The sequence below is a fragment of the Cyprinodon tularosa genome, unplaced genomic scaffold (assembly GCF_016077235.1).
Source record: "Cyprinodon tularosa strain WSP-4 unplaced genomic scaffold, ASM1607723v1 ctg588, whole genome shotgun sequence".
In the NCBI taxonomy this organism is placed as follows: domain Eukaryota; kingdom Metazoa; phylum Chordata; class Actinopteri; order Cyprinodontiformes; family Cyprinodontidae; genus Cyprinodon; species Cyprinodon tularosa.
Window position 1 is genome coordinate 110,930 of NW_024039327.1, and position 18,119 is coordinate 129,048.

Consider the following 18,119-nt stretch of genomic DNA (forward strand, 5'->3'; position numbering starts at 1 on the left):
TTTCAGACATATGGCTAAAAACCTCATCGTTCTTTTTAGGCCACAATCAGCTGTTTGTAGAACATGCCATCTGCTCATTCTTGGCAGAACCAAATTGATGTTTTAACATCTGCAACACATCCACTTATTGCTAGAACTTGGAAAAATAACACATCCAATTTATTCTGAACACCCCTTATTCTGAATCTTTGAAGATGCAGCCCAAAATGTTATTTTTCGAACCCACAATCGGTTGTGATCATTTGTTTCGTCTGTGCTTCTCTGCAGTTGCTACCCACCCTTGACATATACACCTGGACAGAGGAGCATGTGGTCAGTATCACTGTTTTTGTAGCTAACATGTCATTTAAGAGCTAATACTAATGCAACATATGTCCTAACTTTACAGTATTTCTGGATGATGCATTTATTTGGTGCAGGTATGCCACTTCTCCTTAATTTGCTTATTCTGAGGATTATTATTTAAGACTTCCAGCTGTTAATTGATTGTTTGCTCATTGGTGTCAGGAGATGGTACTTGTGACATGCAGCTTTACGCCAACCTGCTTAAAGAAAACCACATCACCGGGAAGAGGCTGCTGCTGCTAACAGAGAGCGACATGCGGGACATGGGAGTCAAGTCCAAAGGCCACGTCATGCACCTTAAGGCAGGAAGTTCATTACCACCTGGTCACATGTTTAAAGGATAAATTAAAACAATACTTTTATTTGAATTACTGATTTTTCTCTTAACAGGCAGAGATTGAGAAGTTAACCAATGATTACCTTGGGTTCCTCCACTTCCCACCACTGCTAAAGGTACAGAGTTTGTCTTTTTCATTGAGAGAAGTTTGTTTTCAGTTAGAGATGCAGTGATCATGAGCTTGTGACCTATCTCCTGTTTTACTAAAGGCTTTTCTTAATGATAACAATTTGCAGCCTACATGAACTGTTAAAGCAACTAAAGCATAACTGACTGCGAATAGCTTTTACAAGAGCAACAGTTGAGGTTAAACTGACAACAGTTGTTGTTGGTTATATCCACAATATAACTTGGCAACTGCTTGTTAAACTTTAAGAAGCAACGACAATATAAAAGAAGGAAATAAAAAAGCAGGAAGAGAAACCACTTTTTTACGTCTCACAGTTTTTCAGATGTGCATCTTTATCCCTAACATTGAGATTTTCATGCCAACCTACACTTCCCGTGGTCAACATGTAGATCAAATTAGTGCAGACTTTACCCAAATGAGAATTGTAGGTCGAATCAGGTGCAAAATCATGTGACCTCAGCTTTAGTGATTCCCTCGCCGATGTAGAAGCTTAATAATAAAATTTCAAAAAGGCTAAATTTCCAAACCCAGCATGTTAAAAAAAAAAATCTGATTTTAAAAGCTTAAAAAAAGAGGATAAAAAAAAAGCTCTCACGCAACCCAACTGAACCAGACATTTATCAACATTGTGAGGGACCGAGCCAGCCAAGCATGAGGACACAGTGGTGATTGTCAAGAAAAACTGGGTTTTATTTCCCCATAGTAACAATAATCCAAACAAAGATTTCAGGGCTCTTAAAAGAGGTCAAATGAAGAGACTAACTAAGGGCAAAAAATATCAATCTCAAACATATCAAACCTCAAACTAACTGAACAAACAAAACTGACCTGACACACATCAAACAAAGGGGACTTAAATACTGGCTGATCAGACCAGGCTGACACACTGAGGAAGAGGTAGGGAGAACATCTACACCAATTTGACAAAAATAACTAAACTAGCTTAAGAATTAAACTTAAATAATAATCATTAACCAAATTAACAAAATGAGCAAATCACAAAAGCAAGAAGAAGAAATTATGCAACATATTTAAAATGTGGAGTCCATGGTCTTCCCCGCTAGTGGAACTCCAGATGGTACCACCCAATCAGTCAATGATTATGTCAGCCACAATCTCCCAGTTGACGGCACTCCCTCAACACCAGAAAAGAAAGCACAAAATATATTAAGCATTTCACAAAATTAAATAGACAAAAATTAACCAAATGTGCGCGCTACAATTGGTACTAATGTCTTCCAATATTGTCAAAATAAACAAACCGATACATTTATGCTACTGTGTATTAAAACTTATGGAAAAGTGGTTTTGTGTGGGCTTACTGACCATGTGACCATCACAACATGTCGCAAAAAGTCCTCAGTAAAAGGTTCTTACATCTTTGTTTTGTCTCAACTTCATTTTAAGCAACTTAATAATACTAGAAATAGTTAGATTTGAGTCTGTTTTCCTCAGTCACAACTTCCACAACACATGGCTATTCTACCCTAACCTGGTGGTGCTCACTTGTTATCCAGGGTTATGTGGTGTTGAGTTCGGGACCAGTCTCCATTCTCTTGGCTATTCAAGCTAAACACCTGTTTTTAGTCACCGGCTGATCTGTTTTGGTGCATCTCTCTATTTTCTGATCATATTTGGGTTTTCATAATATATTAATGTTTTTTTTTCTGTAAGGATGAGCTGGAAAAGGAAGTGGAACAAAGTAAAATTGTCAGTCTGGAGCTGGTGTTTGGGTACCACTGGAAACCAGGAAAAGGAAAGTCTGTAAGTTTGCACAGAGACACACTGACTTGAACGTGTTCAGCAGCTGTGAGCGTCTGATGTAGCTCCTTATTGGCTCTGTGAAGCCAACAATTAATGAATACCAAACACAGATGCTGAGCTGACTTTGAATGTTTTTGGGTAATAATAATGGATACTTTCCTCAGCCTGCTTGCTGGTGGAGCTATTTGTTCTGAAGATGCATGATGGCGGTCTGTTAAACTGGCCATTGAGGGCATCACTAGACATGTATTAAACCAGACAAATAAACATTTCACTCTCAGCCTTGTACCGCATCCACCTCGACTCGCTCACAGCCCCTTTGTTAGGGTGTGAAACTGTGTAGAAAGGGGCGCTCTTCACTTGCTGTTTGAATTTAATCAAAAATAGCCCATTTAGCCAGAAGTCATTTTCCTTTAAAAGGCAAACGTTATTTAATCTTTCAGCTGTTCATTGTCCCATCATAAATAGTCCTCTTTCAGTGTGTTCGGCGGGGCTGAAACGAGCCTGCTAATTGCCTCCCATTTCTTCTGACATGTGGTGGTTTAGTGGGTAGAAAACACAGCAGGGAGAAGGAAACAGGAGGCTGAGAAAATGAGAGCTAATTATTTTCCCCTGCCTGGTGTCAGGTTCTGTGTCAGCCTTGTTTTTACAAACTGGAAGGTTTTTTTGCACTAAATAAAACAAACCCGCGCTGCATTTTTTTTTTCCCTTTTGCCCCTCTTTGCTGGCGATGTCATGGAAGCAGCTGCACTTCTCAAAGACAAAATGAGAGCCTGCGATTGTGCGGCCACCATCTGACAGCCACTGAGGGTCCCCTACTAATGAGGATATCACCGTGCAGCCAAGTGAAAGGTGCTGAATTATGTATGAGTTGTCATTAGACGCACTTGGGTCCTAGGCATCATTACCAGACATTGTTTCTGCTGGAGTGATTAGACTGCGAGGACCTGGGAAGCCCCTGGTGCGACCGTCCAGGGCTGACGCCGGGGCCAGCGCGGGGGCCACTGGTGTGTTTCTGAGCCAGAGGCTTGCCGAGGCTCCAGCTTTGAGCCGTCTCCATCCCCTGGGGACGATGAAGGAGAGGTCGAAGGCTCCACAGACGAGTGTGTTAGCGCCACTCCTCTGATGTCTCTCTCTGTGATCTCGACACAATGAAATGGCCTGAGCCGTGAACCCAGCATGGCTAAGCGGGGACCTGTGGCTTCGCAGCCAGTTCTTTAGGATAGGAGGATTCATTACTGCGATGTCAGCATTCTGCAGAAAGAGAGGACATGGCAAGTGCACTGATTCCTGCCAGATAGTATGATGTGTGCTGGCTGCACTAGTTCATTGGAAATAGAAAACAATCTCTCTGTAAACAATTATTCCTGTTTTGTTTTTCTAAAACCGTCTTTTTCTCAGATTTTAGTTATATTTATCAACATTTGCACCCACGTTTTTTTATATGTTAACATGATGCAGCATTGAGGCAAAGAAAATCAGACTCTCTAACGCGTTGTATACATTTTTTTTTAAATCTCCTCTTTTGAATGCACAAAAGTTCTCAGTCTCACCAGATATTTGAGGCTTTATAGGCCATAAGCTGCCACTGCAGTTAACTACCTGTAGGTTGTGCTGTTGATTTATGCTGAAGAAGAAGTAATTTCCTCCTCAACATAATGGTGTAATTAGAAACTTTGTCATGCATGTGAAGCAGAGGTACATTATCTCCCTGCTATCTCCTTTCTTTCCAGGACTGCAAATGGAAAATGTACATGGAGCTTGATGGAGATGAGGTTGCTGTAACCTACATCAAAGATGTCATCTTTAATCCCAACAGACCAGATGTAGAAGTCCTGCGGATGACTAAGGTGTTGATGGACAAAAAAAAGAAGTTTTTTTTTTTTGGTTGTGCAGCTCTCTTCTTGCCTTTCCTATTTACTAATAAATGTATGTCAGGTTCTCGATCATCTAATTCATAATGATCTTCTGTGTTAATATTAGAGGTATCTAGGCAATTCCTTCTTTGCAGCTCTTAACTCTGAAACTACCATAATGGATTCTTTTTGCATAAGCTGGTACATTTATTTAGGGTATCAAAAGGAAAATCATTCTTTTATTTTAAATTATACTCCGATGATATTGGACATATTTCTGGATTTCCTATGATGTTTTCAGCTCTTCTCAGTCCCTTCTTTCTTTGTTATTTCTTTTGTAGGATTTTTTTTGGGCTCACAAGTTTTACATCTTGGCTTATACTTCTTATCGATTAGCCAAAAATGTTCAGTCAGGTACAGGGGTTGACTTCATGGATGTGCTTTAATATAAAATATTCCACTTCAGCTGCTGCTTTTGTTTAAATCATTATCTTCCAAGCAAACTAAGTCAAAAAGAAAAGCATTTCCACATCATGATCCTGCCTGATTGGTGGTCTTAGCTCTAATTCATATTCCAAACATTTATTGCTTGTGGTAAACTGCTAATTGAACTTCCTATAGCTTTGACAGCTGATAATTGTCTTTTCAATAGATTCACCAGCCTGAGCTGTTGATCTCTAAAGCTTCTTCAGAGTTAACATGGGTCTCATTGCTGCCCCTATAATGATTTCTCTCATTGCCTTGCCTTTTGGTTTAGGTGGACGACCATTTCTTGTTAGTTTGCTGTAGTGCCATTTCATTTTTCATTGTTAGATGGTGGGTTGAACAGTGTCTGTTTATAATGTCCTAAAAGGTATAGTGGAGGATTTATGCAAATTTTTGAAAAGACCCGCCCTCTCCATTAAAAAACAAAATGCACATGCTCAACCCTGTACCTGCTCCCAAGAGGGAACGCCTATTAAATGCATGCAAGAGCGTGCACAATCCCATTTCTCCTTGTGCATGCTCTGTTTAAAAGTTGTTGTTTGCATCGCTCATACAAGCTTACTTTCCAAAAGAAGATTTGCAAGTTTTCCACTATGTCAGACTCACCACTGGTAGTGAAAATGGGGACGAGCACGTAGGAGGGCCTTATGTAAACATATCACCAGAATGATTGACACTTAGCAGGACAAATTATTTTGATTAGGTACCCGGAAAAATAACATCCTCCACTATACCTTTAACCCTACTTTAAACCTCTCAAGAAACATATTACCTTAATTGAAAAGTCAAAGTTTAAGACATTGTAAATTAACCTGAATGGAGATATTGTCTCCGTAACAATCAAATGTTTGACATATGATATTTCTCTTGCAGCCACCTTTTTTGATGGATAAATGGATTGTTGGATTGGAACAGAACCAGAAAATAGAATATACAGTCAATTTTGAGGCAAGTCTTTGAATGCTTTAAGAAAACAAAATCTAACCCCTAATTCTTTGTGGAAGTAAAAATGTTAAACTGGTTTTTGTTTTAATTGTGATCCATCAGAATGATGTGAAGTCACCAAAGTCGATTAGACACAGCAGTCTGTTAGTGTGGACCCACAGCGGCGGACAGGATGAGATTAAAAACGTAGAGCTGGTCATAGAAACAGCTCCAGTTACTGTGGACCCCAGAGACAAAATCAACTGTAGTAAGTGTGTCTTCAATTCTTTAAAGGGTAAAATGTTGTTTTAACCAATTAAACACTACTTAAAGTACTTGGTGTATGATCTATTTAAGATTTCGATCCTGCATGGATGAATGATGTGAGGCACAAGCACATGATGACCCAGAAGTCACAGCAGAGGACGACTCGTCTGAACAGCTCTGATGCCCAAACTCTTCCTCAGTTCCTCTCTGCCCATGAAAGCCAGGCATTTTCATACGCCGCCGCCGTGCGCAGATCTCCAAACAACCTCCGCCCCTCTCCCTGGAGCGACTCTCGCTGCTCCTCACCGACCGCCAGTCTGTCAGCCAAACTGTTGCCGCTCAACCTCGGGTCAAAGGGTAGCAGTCCTTCCAGCACTACCTCAGAGAGCACATCAGAGCGGGAGCGCCCTCGCAGTGCTGGAGGCATGCACGAACAACGGAGGAACAGCAAGACGCTAGCAGTGGGAGGCGGGCAGGGGAGGTGGCAAGGGTGGACAAACAACAGAGGAAGCAGTAAGAGTGGAAAAGGTTCACGGCAGCCAGGGAGGCCTCGATCAAACAGTTACAGCATCACGCCACAGAGTCGCCCGCCGCTGATACCAGGTATATGGTCTGTGACAGGAAACCCCAGTGAAGAAAAAGAGGTGGGCAAAGCCAGTGATGGAGGGTGGATTAAAGTAGAGCGACACAAAAAAACAACCCGACAAGATATTAAACCAGTCAGAGGTCGGGGGAGGAGAGAAGGACGGGGAGGACGTGGTGCTGGAGGAAGATTATAATGTGGACCTCAGCAGCTTCTTCTATGAGAGGATGTTTAAAGAGAATCACACTGAGGATTGGGGGCATACCAGTGAAGCTTCAACTACTTTTATATCTTCCTTTTTAGATAAACATGTCTTTGGGCTATGAATGTATTTATTATTACACCAAACAGATAATTAAGTCTTTTATTAATTTTAGTTTATGGGCTGAATTAAAGATGCTATTCACTAATGGATTAGTTTTAAAAAGGTATTTATAACTGGTTTTATGCAAATGGAAACAAAACACCAAAGTAAAATTTTTAAAAAAGTTTTGGAGTTTCTCATGTTTTTTGTCCTTGTGTTTTTTAAACACATTTAATTTTATAAACACAGCTCTGGGCAGAGATTTTTGAATGAATTTTCTACACAGCTTGCTTCCATTGACCCAGACCATTTCTGAAAGCTTGCCTTCTCTATACTTCCTCACAATTGTCACCATCCTCTACATTTTTATCTGAACTTTTCCTGTTTTTCTTATTTTTGAAACTCATTTTATGTATGTAACAAGTAAATCATAAAATTAGAAGTACTCAGGCCTAGAAACCCATCTATTCATACTGAACAACACCAGACCCAAGACCTGGGGCCTGTTTCAATAAGGAAGTTCAACCAACTCTGAGTTAAAACTTGAACTCTGAGTTGACTTATCCTGAGATTGGAAACTCTGAGTTTTGGGTTTCAGAACAGCTGAAATGAGTTAGTTCAATCAACTCTAAATTGACTGACTCTGAGTTAAGCGTGTGCACCACAACTATAAAAAGCCATTATCAATGGAGCACAGATATTACGAGTCACCATGGCAACAGCGTCAGACAAAAAAAGGTGTGCATATTTCTCACCAGCAGAACTGGATGTGCTTATGCAAGCATATGCAGAATTTGAACATGTATTTAAAAAAAAAAAAGCAACACGGCTGCAGCGGCGAAGGAGAGAGAGTTAGCTTGGGTGAAAATAGCTGCTCGAGTCAATGCGTAAGTTTACATTTTAATTACTTTTATACAGTGTTGGGTGTAATGAATTAAGTTACTTAAGTCATATAAATACTGTAATTAAATTAAAGACTATAAAAAAATAGTGGATTTAATATCAAATTTTTAAAAGGTATATTTTGATTTGAACTTTCTCCCTCTAGTTACACACTTTGGTCAATTTAAGATTAATTCATGCAATTGAATATTGTTTATTTGAAAGCATTAGAAGTGCAGTTTCTTGTCTCTCCTTGTATTGTTCAAGTGGTTGAGGTTGATTTGGGATTTAGAAAGTAATTAATAAGTAAGTAAAACAAATTAGTAAGTAGACCAATACTTTCTAGAGACAGTAATTATTACATTAATCTAATTAGACTTGTTGAAGATAAAATTTGTAGTTAGTAATTAAGAACTATTTTAGAGTAACTTACCCAACTGTTATAATATCAGAGGTGAAACTGGAAGAACAGTATTTTATTAAACCTAATTTAGTTTTCATGGATAGGTGCAATCCTGCAGGCATCAAAAGAACATGGCAGCAGCTGAAAATGAAATATAAAAACATACTTCATGCAGGTAAGCCTTGAGCACATCATGGGAGTAGAGTAGCTATGTGGCTTTACAAACAGGATCATCCATAAAAGGACATGCCATTTCATTCCCTTTGATGCGCTCTACGTGACTGAAATGTGTGCAATGAATACTGTATGTCCCCAAAGAATCAATGAGGTGTTTAAACACCACTTCCTCTTTAAAAAAGGGGAGGAGACCAAAATAAACTCTGGATTTTCTGAAGAAAACCTGCTCCCGACCAGGTTAGGTTCACAGAGTAAATTGCCATGGTAACTGACTCTGAGTATAAGTTACCTCTCTTTCAGAAACGGGCTTGACTTACTCTGCTTTCTCAGGTTTAACTTACCTCCCTTTCTGAAACAGAAAACCCAGAATTTCCCTCATTTCAGGGTTAACAAACTCAGAGTTTTCACTTAACCTCCTTTCTGAAACAGGCCCCTGGTACCAGATCTTGGTTCCAGTAGAACCCTACTCATTTCAGTAAAATGTGAGCTTTTGTTTTCCCATAATCCAGTTTCCTATTAAGCCTTCTATATTATAAACAACCCAAGGAGGGGGATTTGGCTAACCCTGTAGGTTGAGCTAACACAAGTGGTTGGATATTGGGTTTTGAACCAACATCCAGCTGCTTTTTACAACATTTAGTTAAAAACATAATCCATAATTTGAATGACTATTTCACCTGAAGTGAATGATCCATCTGTTTTTTTTTTTTTTTTTTTTTTGTGTTTTTTTTTTATCTGTTAAATCTGCCTGTGGGATTGTGCTCATCAGGATGTCAAGAGCTGGGGGTACCTCCATTCAACCTAAGGGGCAGTTTATCAGGGCCAATTAACCTAACATGCATGGTGGAGGAAGCCAGGGGTTCCTGCTGGGATTTAAATCCCAGGACCTATCCTTGAGAGGCAAAAGTGCTAACAGCTGCAACACCATAAACCCTGCCCTAATGTGAAGAAAATAACAGCAATATCATAATATCCTGATGTAATACTAGATAAATTGCAGGGTAATGAATGGTTATATGTACTAGCATGCTCTAGCTACTTGGTGTGTAAAAGTCTAATGATTTTTTTATTGAGCTAAAATGGTGAGTTCTAAACAGTCATGTTAATTGTGAGATTTTTGTAATTACCTTATTGCACGGTTCACATTTTTTGTTTGTATATCAGTTTTTTAAAGGTTTATATGTTGCATAGTGGAAAAGTTGGCAGCACTGTTGCCTTGCAGCAAGTAGGACCTGGATTAAAATCTCAGGCTTGTAACACCCCCACCCCCTACTTTTGCAAGGCAGGCTAGTATGGTCCATTGTTAAAAATAAATGATCAATTAAAAGAGGTGAATAGTAACTAGTTAAATTTACTTAGTTACATATACTTGAGTAACAATTTCCAAAACAAAAAAAACTACTTAAATGAGTAGTTTTACTGCAGCACAGTTTAAATATTAGCTTCTACTTTCACTGGAAGTATTACTGTGCCTACTTGAGTATAGTTTCTTGTTACTCAATCCACCATACTGTAGGTATCTTAAATAAATAAAGAACAGGCATGTATAACTATAATAATAATAATTGAAGTTTATTGATCTCATGTTGGAGAAATTTAGTGGGCAGTGGGCGATGGCAGCCCCACAATGGCAGTCTCCCAGAGCAGTTTGGGATTAAGGGTCAAACTCAGAATCTCAGGATTACAAACTCTATTCCCTAATCACTAGACTGCCACTCCCCAATTAAACACCAGAAAAATGCACATCGACATCCATCCATATTCTGACATACTTAATCGCAGGTGGAGTAATGAGGGGGCTGGTGCCTATCTCCAGCTGTCATGGGTGAGAGGCGGGGTACACCCTGAACAGGTCCACAGTCCATCACAGGTTCTTTTCCTAACAGACATGTTTTGGGACTGTGAGAGGAAGCCAGAGTACCCGGAGAAAACCTGTGCATGCTCAGGGAGAGCAAACCAAAAACCTTCTTGATGCAAGGCACCAGTGCTACCCACTGCACCACTGATCAGCCATGCACAATGACATTTCATATCAAAGTAAGGCTTCTTGTTTAACAAAAGCACTTGTTTTTCTGGGGTTTTTTCCCCTCATATGCTAAGATTTGTGATTTGCTTTTTTTAATGCCATGCACCATGGTGCCCAGCTGATACGGGCTTACAAGACATTCCACATACAAAACAAAACAGGAGAGGATGGCCACATACAGAACAGATGCCTCATGAAAAAAACATTAAATCATCAAACAAATTCAATTTCAAAAGTTTAAATCAGAGTAGAAAAGAACATGAAAGACAAAATGGCTAATTAATTTCGACCATATTAAAGTAATAAGTAGCTTAAGTATGAGTACTTTAAAAGCCATTGTACTGTTTCACACTTTATTCTCTTTGAACAACAAACAAAATCCTTCACTGCACTTATTGATTGCTTAAAAACACTGGAAGTGTTTGAATCATGACCCATTCCTGGTTATCAGAAAACATACTGATACCATATATGTTGATATATTGCTCTCAGTTTGATGTTTAAAGTGAAATATCACAGTTCTGTTGTGTTAGTTTTACTTTACAAAAGTCAGAAAGTCCTTGAACAGCTTGAAAAACACCTCAGCTTTTTTTTTTTTTAACCAGAATATTCTCTTATGTAAGAACCGCATGTTTCCTACATAGCGTTCATCAACACAGAAAAATGTCTACATTTAACAGTCACCCCTCATAAACCTTTTTTTTTTTTTTTTTTTTTTACCATGAAACCCGGTAACTTGGATGGGGTCACAACGTTTTTACGCGCCTTGTATGCTAATTAAGCAGCGATATGTTCGCGCCACTAGCAGGAACGCGGAAGTTCCATAACAAAACCCGCGGTTAATGCGTTGATCAAAAACATATCAGAACTTAAATACACATTGCGCAAAAGTAAACAGTAAAACTATAACGAAGTGTTCATTTAAACGTCCATAATAGTATATTTATTATTTTAGGCTGATACAACTTGCTGAATATTACTATGCAGCTTCCAGGACCTTACGGTGGCGCGGGAAATGAACGGTGTGTGGCTGCTTGCAGCTGCAAGTCCTGCTTTGTTCGCTGCTGAGCTGCTGCTGCACGGTGAGCTGCTTTATCGGGCGATTTAGACCACTTCTACAGGACAAACATGCCGTTCACCCGCTCCCAGGTAAGATTAGCAACCAGCCGCCTTTAATTACAGTTACTTCATCACTTTTAAGTCCTTTAAGAATAATTTATATTGAATAGAAATATAACTATTGAGCTATTTTCAATTATCGTTAGGTATTTAAAAAATCTTTAAACATGTATCTTCTAATGTGTACTTTAACTTTTTGCATGGCTTTTAACAAAGAACGAAGTTTTCAATATATATTTAGTTTTATTTTTTTTAATAAATTGAACTTTGTGCTCAGGGGTGTGTCCTTCAAACTACAGATGGGACATTGTTCAGCAGACTTTGGACTGTATAGTTGTGCAAATGTGATATTAATCCCTAAACCCTTTGAAATCGTAAATATTAAATTGTTCTTTCAACTTTGATGTGTTAAAGTTTAAAAACTATAAGGTACTTGGTTGATATTATGAGTTCTGAACTGGATATATATATATATAGATATATATATATATATATCTTGGTTTAATAGTGCTTGCATTTATTTAGTTTTTTATATTAAAGTGTTTAATCCTAATGAAAGGGTTACTCGGTGTACTATGAATCCCAATCTGATCATATGGTTTTATGTTTTTCACATAGAAACTGGTGGCCCAGTCTTCAACAACTAAGATGAGCCTGAGGAGCTTCCGTAGTGTCCCCCTGGTCCCCATGGAGACCTCATCCTCCTCTTCCGATGACAGCTGCGACAGCTTCGGCTCTGATGGAGGCTTTGTGAATACGGTAATGATTAAATGCAAAGTTCAGGATCTGGTTGCAGTCTTGCCAAGTAGCTGTGATCGTTGCAGCTTATAAATTTCTCTGACTTTAGAGGAGGAGCCTGAATCATACAAGGAGGACTACTGAGAAACCAAAGGGGTTTGAAGCCACGTCAGAGGAGGACACGTGCAGCGGGTTTGAGGAGAAAGTCATCAGCAGGCAGATCAAAGCAATGGTAAATAATGCAGAGAGTTTAACACTGCTTTACAAATATTGTAGGTTTCTGTTTGATATATATATATTTTTTCTTTTTTTTTCTTCCTAGAAAGTAGACTGTGAGGCTCCAAAACATGGCCGCAGGTCAAATGTCCTAAAAGTTGCAATGACGTTCCCAACGAAGAAGATGGACAGGAAGAGACCTGCATCCGAACCTCTGCCTCAGCCTAAAGTGCAGGACTCTGAGGACGAGGAAGAGGAGAACTTCATGACGAAGAGGGCCTTGAATATTAAGGAAAATAAAGAAATGGTACGATCCGTCTCTTTTTGGTCAAAATACTTGAGCTAGATATGCACTAAACGTTAGCGGGTCACTTTTGATCACCAGTTTTTGAAAGCTGACCTGCCATTTTAGTTTTCATTCAGAACTATAACTTAATGATGGAGAGAAAACATTAAATCTTAATTATCTTCTGTACAAAGGCTGAAACTGAAGGAAACTTGCTTTACTCTATTTAAAATTAAATTTTTAATTGCCTCACCTAATCACCTCTAGATTACTTTGTACATCTCTGTGACCCTGTTGCCCTTTCATCATGTCTATTGATTTATTTTCAGCTTGCAAAGCTCTTAGCAGAGCTGAACAAAGTACCTGGACTCCTTCCAGGGAAACGCATGGCAAAGTCGGCTTCAGCTACGGTAAGATATACTTACAATGAATATACTATTTAAAAAAAGTACAGTTTTGTATATATTAATGTCTTTTTCTCTCAGCCAAGACGGATGACGTGGCATCAGTTGAGAACCCCCAGTCGGCGGATCTCCACACGGTCTCGCTCCAAGTTGGAGGGACCTCCCAGCCCGCCTCCTGAGGAAGATTCCAACGATAAGTTCAGCCTGGTTCGCAAAAGCCCCTACTACGAAGAGTATGATGAAGCTGTAAGTAGGGCTGCAACTAACGATTATTTTGAAAATCGATGAATCGGCCGATTATTTTTTCGATTAATCGATGAATCGGACACAAAATATTTTTTTTATATTAACCTCTTTATTCCAAAATAAACATTTTAGACAGAACAAACAAGCACACAAGTACAGGTTTCTCATTAACTGTACTGGTGCAATATGAAAAATAAATGTTTGTTTTAAAACTACGCAAACTTACATGAGAAATGTAGCTGTACATCCACAAAATATAGGGTACTTTGTTTCATAAAGCGCAAAAAGAGACAGGCATTTTTGTTTTTTAAAGCCCCTAAGGGGTTCAAACAATAGGCCCCCCCATTTCAACAAATGGGGTTTTTTTAGACTAGAAGAGTTCTGCTTTTTAAGACAGGAAAGTATAGCAGTTAAAGTTGCTACTTGAGAAAATACTGAACCATAGAGATAAAAATAGCCCTGTGATTCAAATTATAAATTGTATTTGGAATAAAAATGAGAGAACTAGGGGTGGTAAAAAAACACATCCACCAAAGACAGATATTTACATGGAAATGTGGCAAATAATGAATTGACATATTACTGATCTTGCTGGATTTTATTCTGCTTTACTTCCATAAATTGCAGGATCTTCTTTACTTTATCTTTGCCAGAAGATTTAAACTTTAAAAGCCTTGCCCTCATAATTTGCAAATTAATTTATTTATAAAGAAAATATAAACGCTGCTTAAGCTAATTCAAATGAAATTAAAAGTAAAATAAGAAGCCAACCTTATCACTGTCTGTAACCTACTAACACGGTAAGGAAAGCATCAGATGAGCTACCTGAGAAACTAACTTACGTTTCCCCACTTTAAAATGAAACAAACATGGTTACTCATCCTGCTGATCAGCTCTCTTCACTGCCATTGAAGGCTCCAACATGTTTTCTTTTCAGGTGCTGCGTCATAACAGTGGTGCTTCCGTGCCATGTTTATTTGTTTTTACAAAAGTTGCATGTTACGACTTTTTTCACTTTACAAAGCGCAGGCTATTTTAATTATTGTGATCAATTTGCGCCGTCAATCCCGGGGCATGCGCGCTTCATTTGCAGTCTGGACGCTGAGGGTAAACTCCTCACTAAAATCCTGCGGCTCGGACTGCAGCGCTGAGAGGGATTCTTGTGGGAGAGGGAGAAAGGCGTTGGGATGGGGGAGGCGGCCCACGGCAGCAGCTGCCGCTGGAGGACAAGAGTAGGAACGATACATGCTTTCACGTAAGAGTCTCCAAAAGCCGCCAGTGACATCGTAAAAAGTCGCCAGATTTGTCGCTAGTAGCTTTTTAAAAAAATAGTCGCTGGAGGGGTCTGAAAAGTCGCTGAGTTGGCAACACTGCAACTGCGGCGCTGACTCGCTCCGCCATATTTTTTTTTCTTCCCCGGGATGACGGCGGCGGCGGATGACGCATTAATCGCGCGACACAACTAATCGATGATTAAATTCGTTGCCAACGCTTTTAAAAGTCGATTTTTATCGATTTTATCGATTCGTTGTTGCAGCCCTAGCTGTAAGTTTAATCATTAGCAGCCAAAAATCACCCCACCTTCTTAGCATTGATAGTGTGGTAACAACACTGGTTTCCTTACAGCCCCGTAGCCGATCCTATAACAGGTCTAAAGCCATCCCTCATGTGGTTCGACCGGTGGAGGAAATTAGCGAGCTGGAGCTACAGAAAATCTGCTACAATGTCCGAGAGAAGGTCTACAACAGCTCCACTGTGAGTCCTATATCATTGGACATCATTGGATAAGCGTTGATGGAGCTGAGTGACTGATATCATTTTATTCTGTTTTCTTTCAGGGTTCTACCTGCCACCAGTGCCGACAGAAGACGACCGACACAAAAACCAACTGCCGTAATCCAGAGTGTGTTGGGGTGAGGGGGCAGTTCTGTGGCCCGTGCCTCCGTAACCGGTACGGCGAGGAGGTCCGGGATGCTCTGCTGGATCCAGTAAGTACTACGTTATTTAGCAGTTAGATTACGTTTAGGGATGCGTGTTAATGGTTAATAACACCTGTGTCTGTTGCAGGAGTGGCAATGTCCGCCTTGCAGAGGGATCTGTAACTGCAGCTTCTGTCGGGCCAGAGAGGGCCGCTGTGCTACGGGGGTTCTGGTCTACCTGGCTAAATACCATGGCTTTGATAATGTGCACGCTTACTTGAAAAGGTGAGAGTTCCCTTGACCTTTTAATTGAATTTTATTTTCTTGGTGATCACAGAATCTGGTATTGATTAATAGACTTTATTCATCTCACAGTGGAGAAATTTACTCGTACCATCAGCTCAAATAGTCAAAGAAAAATGTGCCAAAGGAAGAAAAAGGATATATATATATATATACAGTGCATCCACATACTAAGCACTGTATATGTCCACTGTAAATACTGTATATTCATTATTTATTTTCCACTTGCTTTCTATTTATTTTTTGTAAGCATTACAGCTGCTGATTTCTATTTTTGACTCTTTGGATTTCTAACCAGAAACGACAATATAACACGGTAGTGATCATGTACAATACATTTCTGCTCTTCCTGCCATGAGTGCTAGTATATAAAACTAGTTGGTAATGGCTTTTAATTTGAAAAAAGGAAATGGTATTAGCGGTGTATCTACTTGGTTTGAAGCAAATTAACCAAGCGGTGCAAAGCTCAATGTCGTCATACCTCATTTTCCACTTTACGTTGCCATGCATGGCTGTAATAAACAGGATGTAGAGGCTGCAACTTTGCATGGACCACAGATCCGTATTAGAGGGAAGTATTAATCAAAGTGTTGCTGTCTGGCTAGTTGTTCTTGACACAAGAACAACTTGCCGGCCATGTTTATGGGCATAATAGGAGCATCTGGGACTAACAGTGGAAACAGCTGATCAATCATGTCATGAACTGAGCCGCAAAAGGCTTAAAGGGTTTCTTCTGTTTTTTGCATATATTGTTTTTTAATCTCTAAATGTCAGGTTGGATTTGATGGCTTAAATGGATAAATAGCAGCTCACTTTTGCTGTAATCGGGTACAGGCTCGCTCTTATTTGCTGAAAGTCTTGCTCTCTCTCGCTCTAATGCAGCCTGAATAACCAGCAAGCATGGAGTAGTAGTATTTTTCCCTTTGAATAGCCTTGGAAAATTTCACATTTTTTCCACAAACCTCTTAGATCTTAAAACAAACAAAAAAGGATCTTTTCCTCCTATGACGTCTAAACCAAAGAGTGTTATACATTCATTAGTTGCTTATACTAACTGGAAAATATTGCAATTTCAACGGCTGGTCAGAAAAATCATCCAGCTTGACTTTAAGGTTAATCTTTGGGATATTTTGATATACGTGAAGTGTTGGTAACATGTACTTCTATTCTTTGCAGCTTGAAAAAGGAGATGGAGGAAGAAAGCAAGTGAAAAGTGGAGACAAATCTTCTGCAGATATTGTTGATGACTGACATGGTTCCTGACCAGTTTCTACAACATAGCTCAGTATTTGCAGCATGGGAACTGGATATACATTAATTGAAGTGGTTATCCAATTCTAAAAGCTACAGATTTTAAGCCATAGATTGATATCTAGATAAATTAATTCTGTAATCGAATTAATCATCCAAGGGTGCAAATGTTGTTTTGATGGCTTTAGACCGATCCCCTTCTGCTGTACATTGTTTTAAATGTATTCTCTTGAAACATTGTTAAACCGAATCTTCCTTTTTCCTGGCTTCGGCTTTAATGCTTGTGTTTTTACAAGTGGCTTTTATTTTTGCTTGCTGGAATGAGAACCTGTTATAGTGTAAAAAATCGTCCCCTGGTCCTCCGGCTGTAGGTTGGAAAAAGGGCATATAGGGCGAGGTCCACTGCCTTCCTCCTCTAAACCGTGAGGAGATGTGATAAACTGCAGCGCCTGGTTAAATATCCTTCATTAGATAACTGTCACTAATGGTGTGGAAACAATTAGCACACTCTAATGGGAATCTCATACCTGTAAATCACTTTGTCCTGTTAAAGCACGTTCTCACTCTGCACCAGCCTCCGCAGCTCATTTTCTGCCATTCAGTTGTTGAGCAGAAATGGCTGGAGGTGCTTCTGAAGTGGTGGCAGAGTTATAGGCTGCGTTTTCTGCTCACAGCGCTCATGAAAATCAACCCTTCTGCTATTCTTCATCCCTAGACTGAACCTGTGGTTAAAGAGGTTTAATCCTAAGATGCTTTTGCAAAATGTGATCAGTTTTGTTCTTTTTTTTTTTTGGGTGACAATTACAGGTGGAGGTTTTTATACTGTTTGTTCAATGTCCAAAGCACAAAGGAAATGTGCTTGTTGTGTTTTATGGACCTGTTCAATAAAGCATTAATTGGTGCAAATCATGTCAGTGGTCGTCTCTTTAACAGTGGCAGCTGTAATTACTGCTATTGAAACAGACAATCCAAAGGAAGGAAATGCAACAAGGAGGTTTTTTTTGTAGCTATGGAGGTACAGCTTGTTCTTTTCCTAAAACCTTAACTTCTTCAGAATAATCAGAGAAAAGCTGATGTCCTACAAACACCATCAGCAGCACACCCTTACTGTTTGCACATGCTTGAATGGGTCAGATAATAACCATGCACATCA

At 39.4% G+C, this 18,119-nt stretch overlaps 2 protein-coding genes across 3 annotated transcripts in view; both read left to right on the forward strand.

The window, feature by feature from the left end:
- Window positions 1–6,913, forward strand: part of zak (sterile alpha motif and leucine zipper containing kinase AZK) — a 44,137-nt gene extending 37,224 nt beyond the window's left edge. The window contains exons 12-20 of one of the 2 annotated variants that reach the window (XM_038306657.1): window positions 268–312; window positions 389–419; window positions 508–647; window positions 736–798; window positions 2,487–2,576; window positions 4,310–4,426; window positions 5,792–5,866; window positions 5,966–6,110; window positions 6,200–6,913. In XM_038306657.1, coding sequence (XP_038162585.1) covers window positions 268–312; window positions 389–419; window positions 508–647; window positions 736–798; window positions 2,487–2,576; window positions 4,310–4,426; window positions 5,792–5,866; window positions 5,966–6,110; window positions 6,200–6,888 — 1,395 coding nt within the window. In that variant the 3' untranslated portion in view covers window positions 6,889–6,913. The remainder of the gene's footprint in view (window positions 1–267; window positions 313–388; window positions 420–507; window positions 648–735; window positions 799–2,486; window positions 2,577–4,309; window positions 4,427–5,791; window positions 5,867–5,965; window positions 6,111–6,199) is intronic. The other variant, XM_038306658.1, reaches the window with a different exon arrangement.
- A 4,563-nt stretch (window positions 6,914–11,476) lies between these two features.
- cdca7a (cell division cycle associated 7a) lies at window positions 11,477–17,875 on the forward strand. The gene is made up of 10 exons (XM_038306659.1): window positions 11,477–11,633; window positions 12,222–12,362; window positions 12,451–12,573; window positions 12,664–12,864; window positions 13,173–13,253; window positions 13,329–13,493; window positions 15,120–15,248; window positions 15,332–15,481; window positions 15,561–15,697; window positions 16,892–17,875. Exons 1-10 carry the CDS (start codon window positions 11,613–11,615, stop codon window positions 16,923–16,925), a joined length of 1,182 nt encoding a protein of 393 aa, XP_038162587.1. The 5' UTR covers window positions 11,477–11,612; the 3' UTR covers window positions 16,926–17,875.
- Window positions 17,876–18,119: the final 244 nt, after the last annotated feature.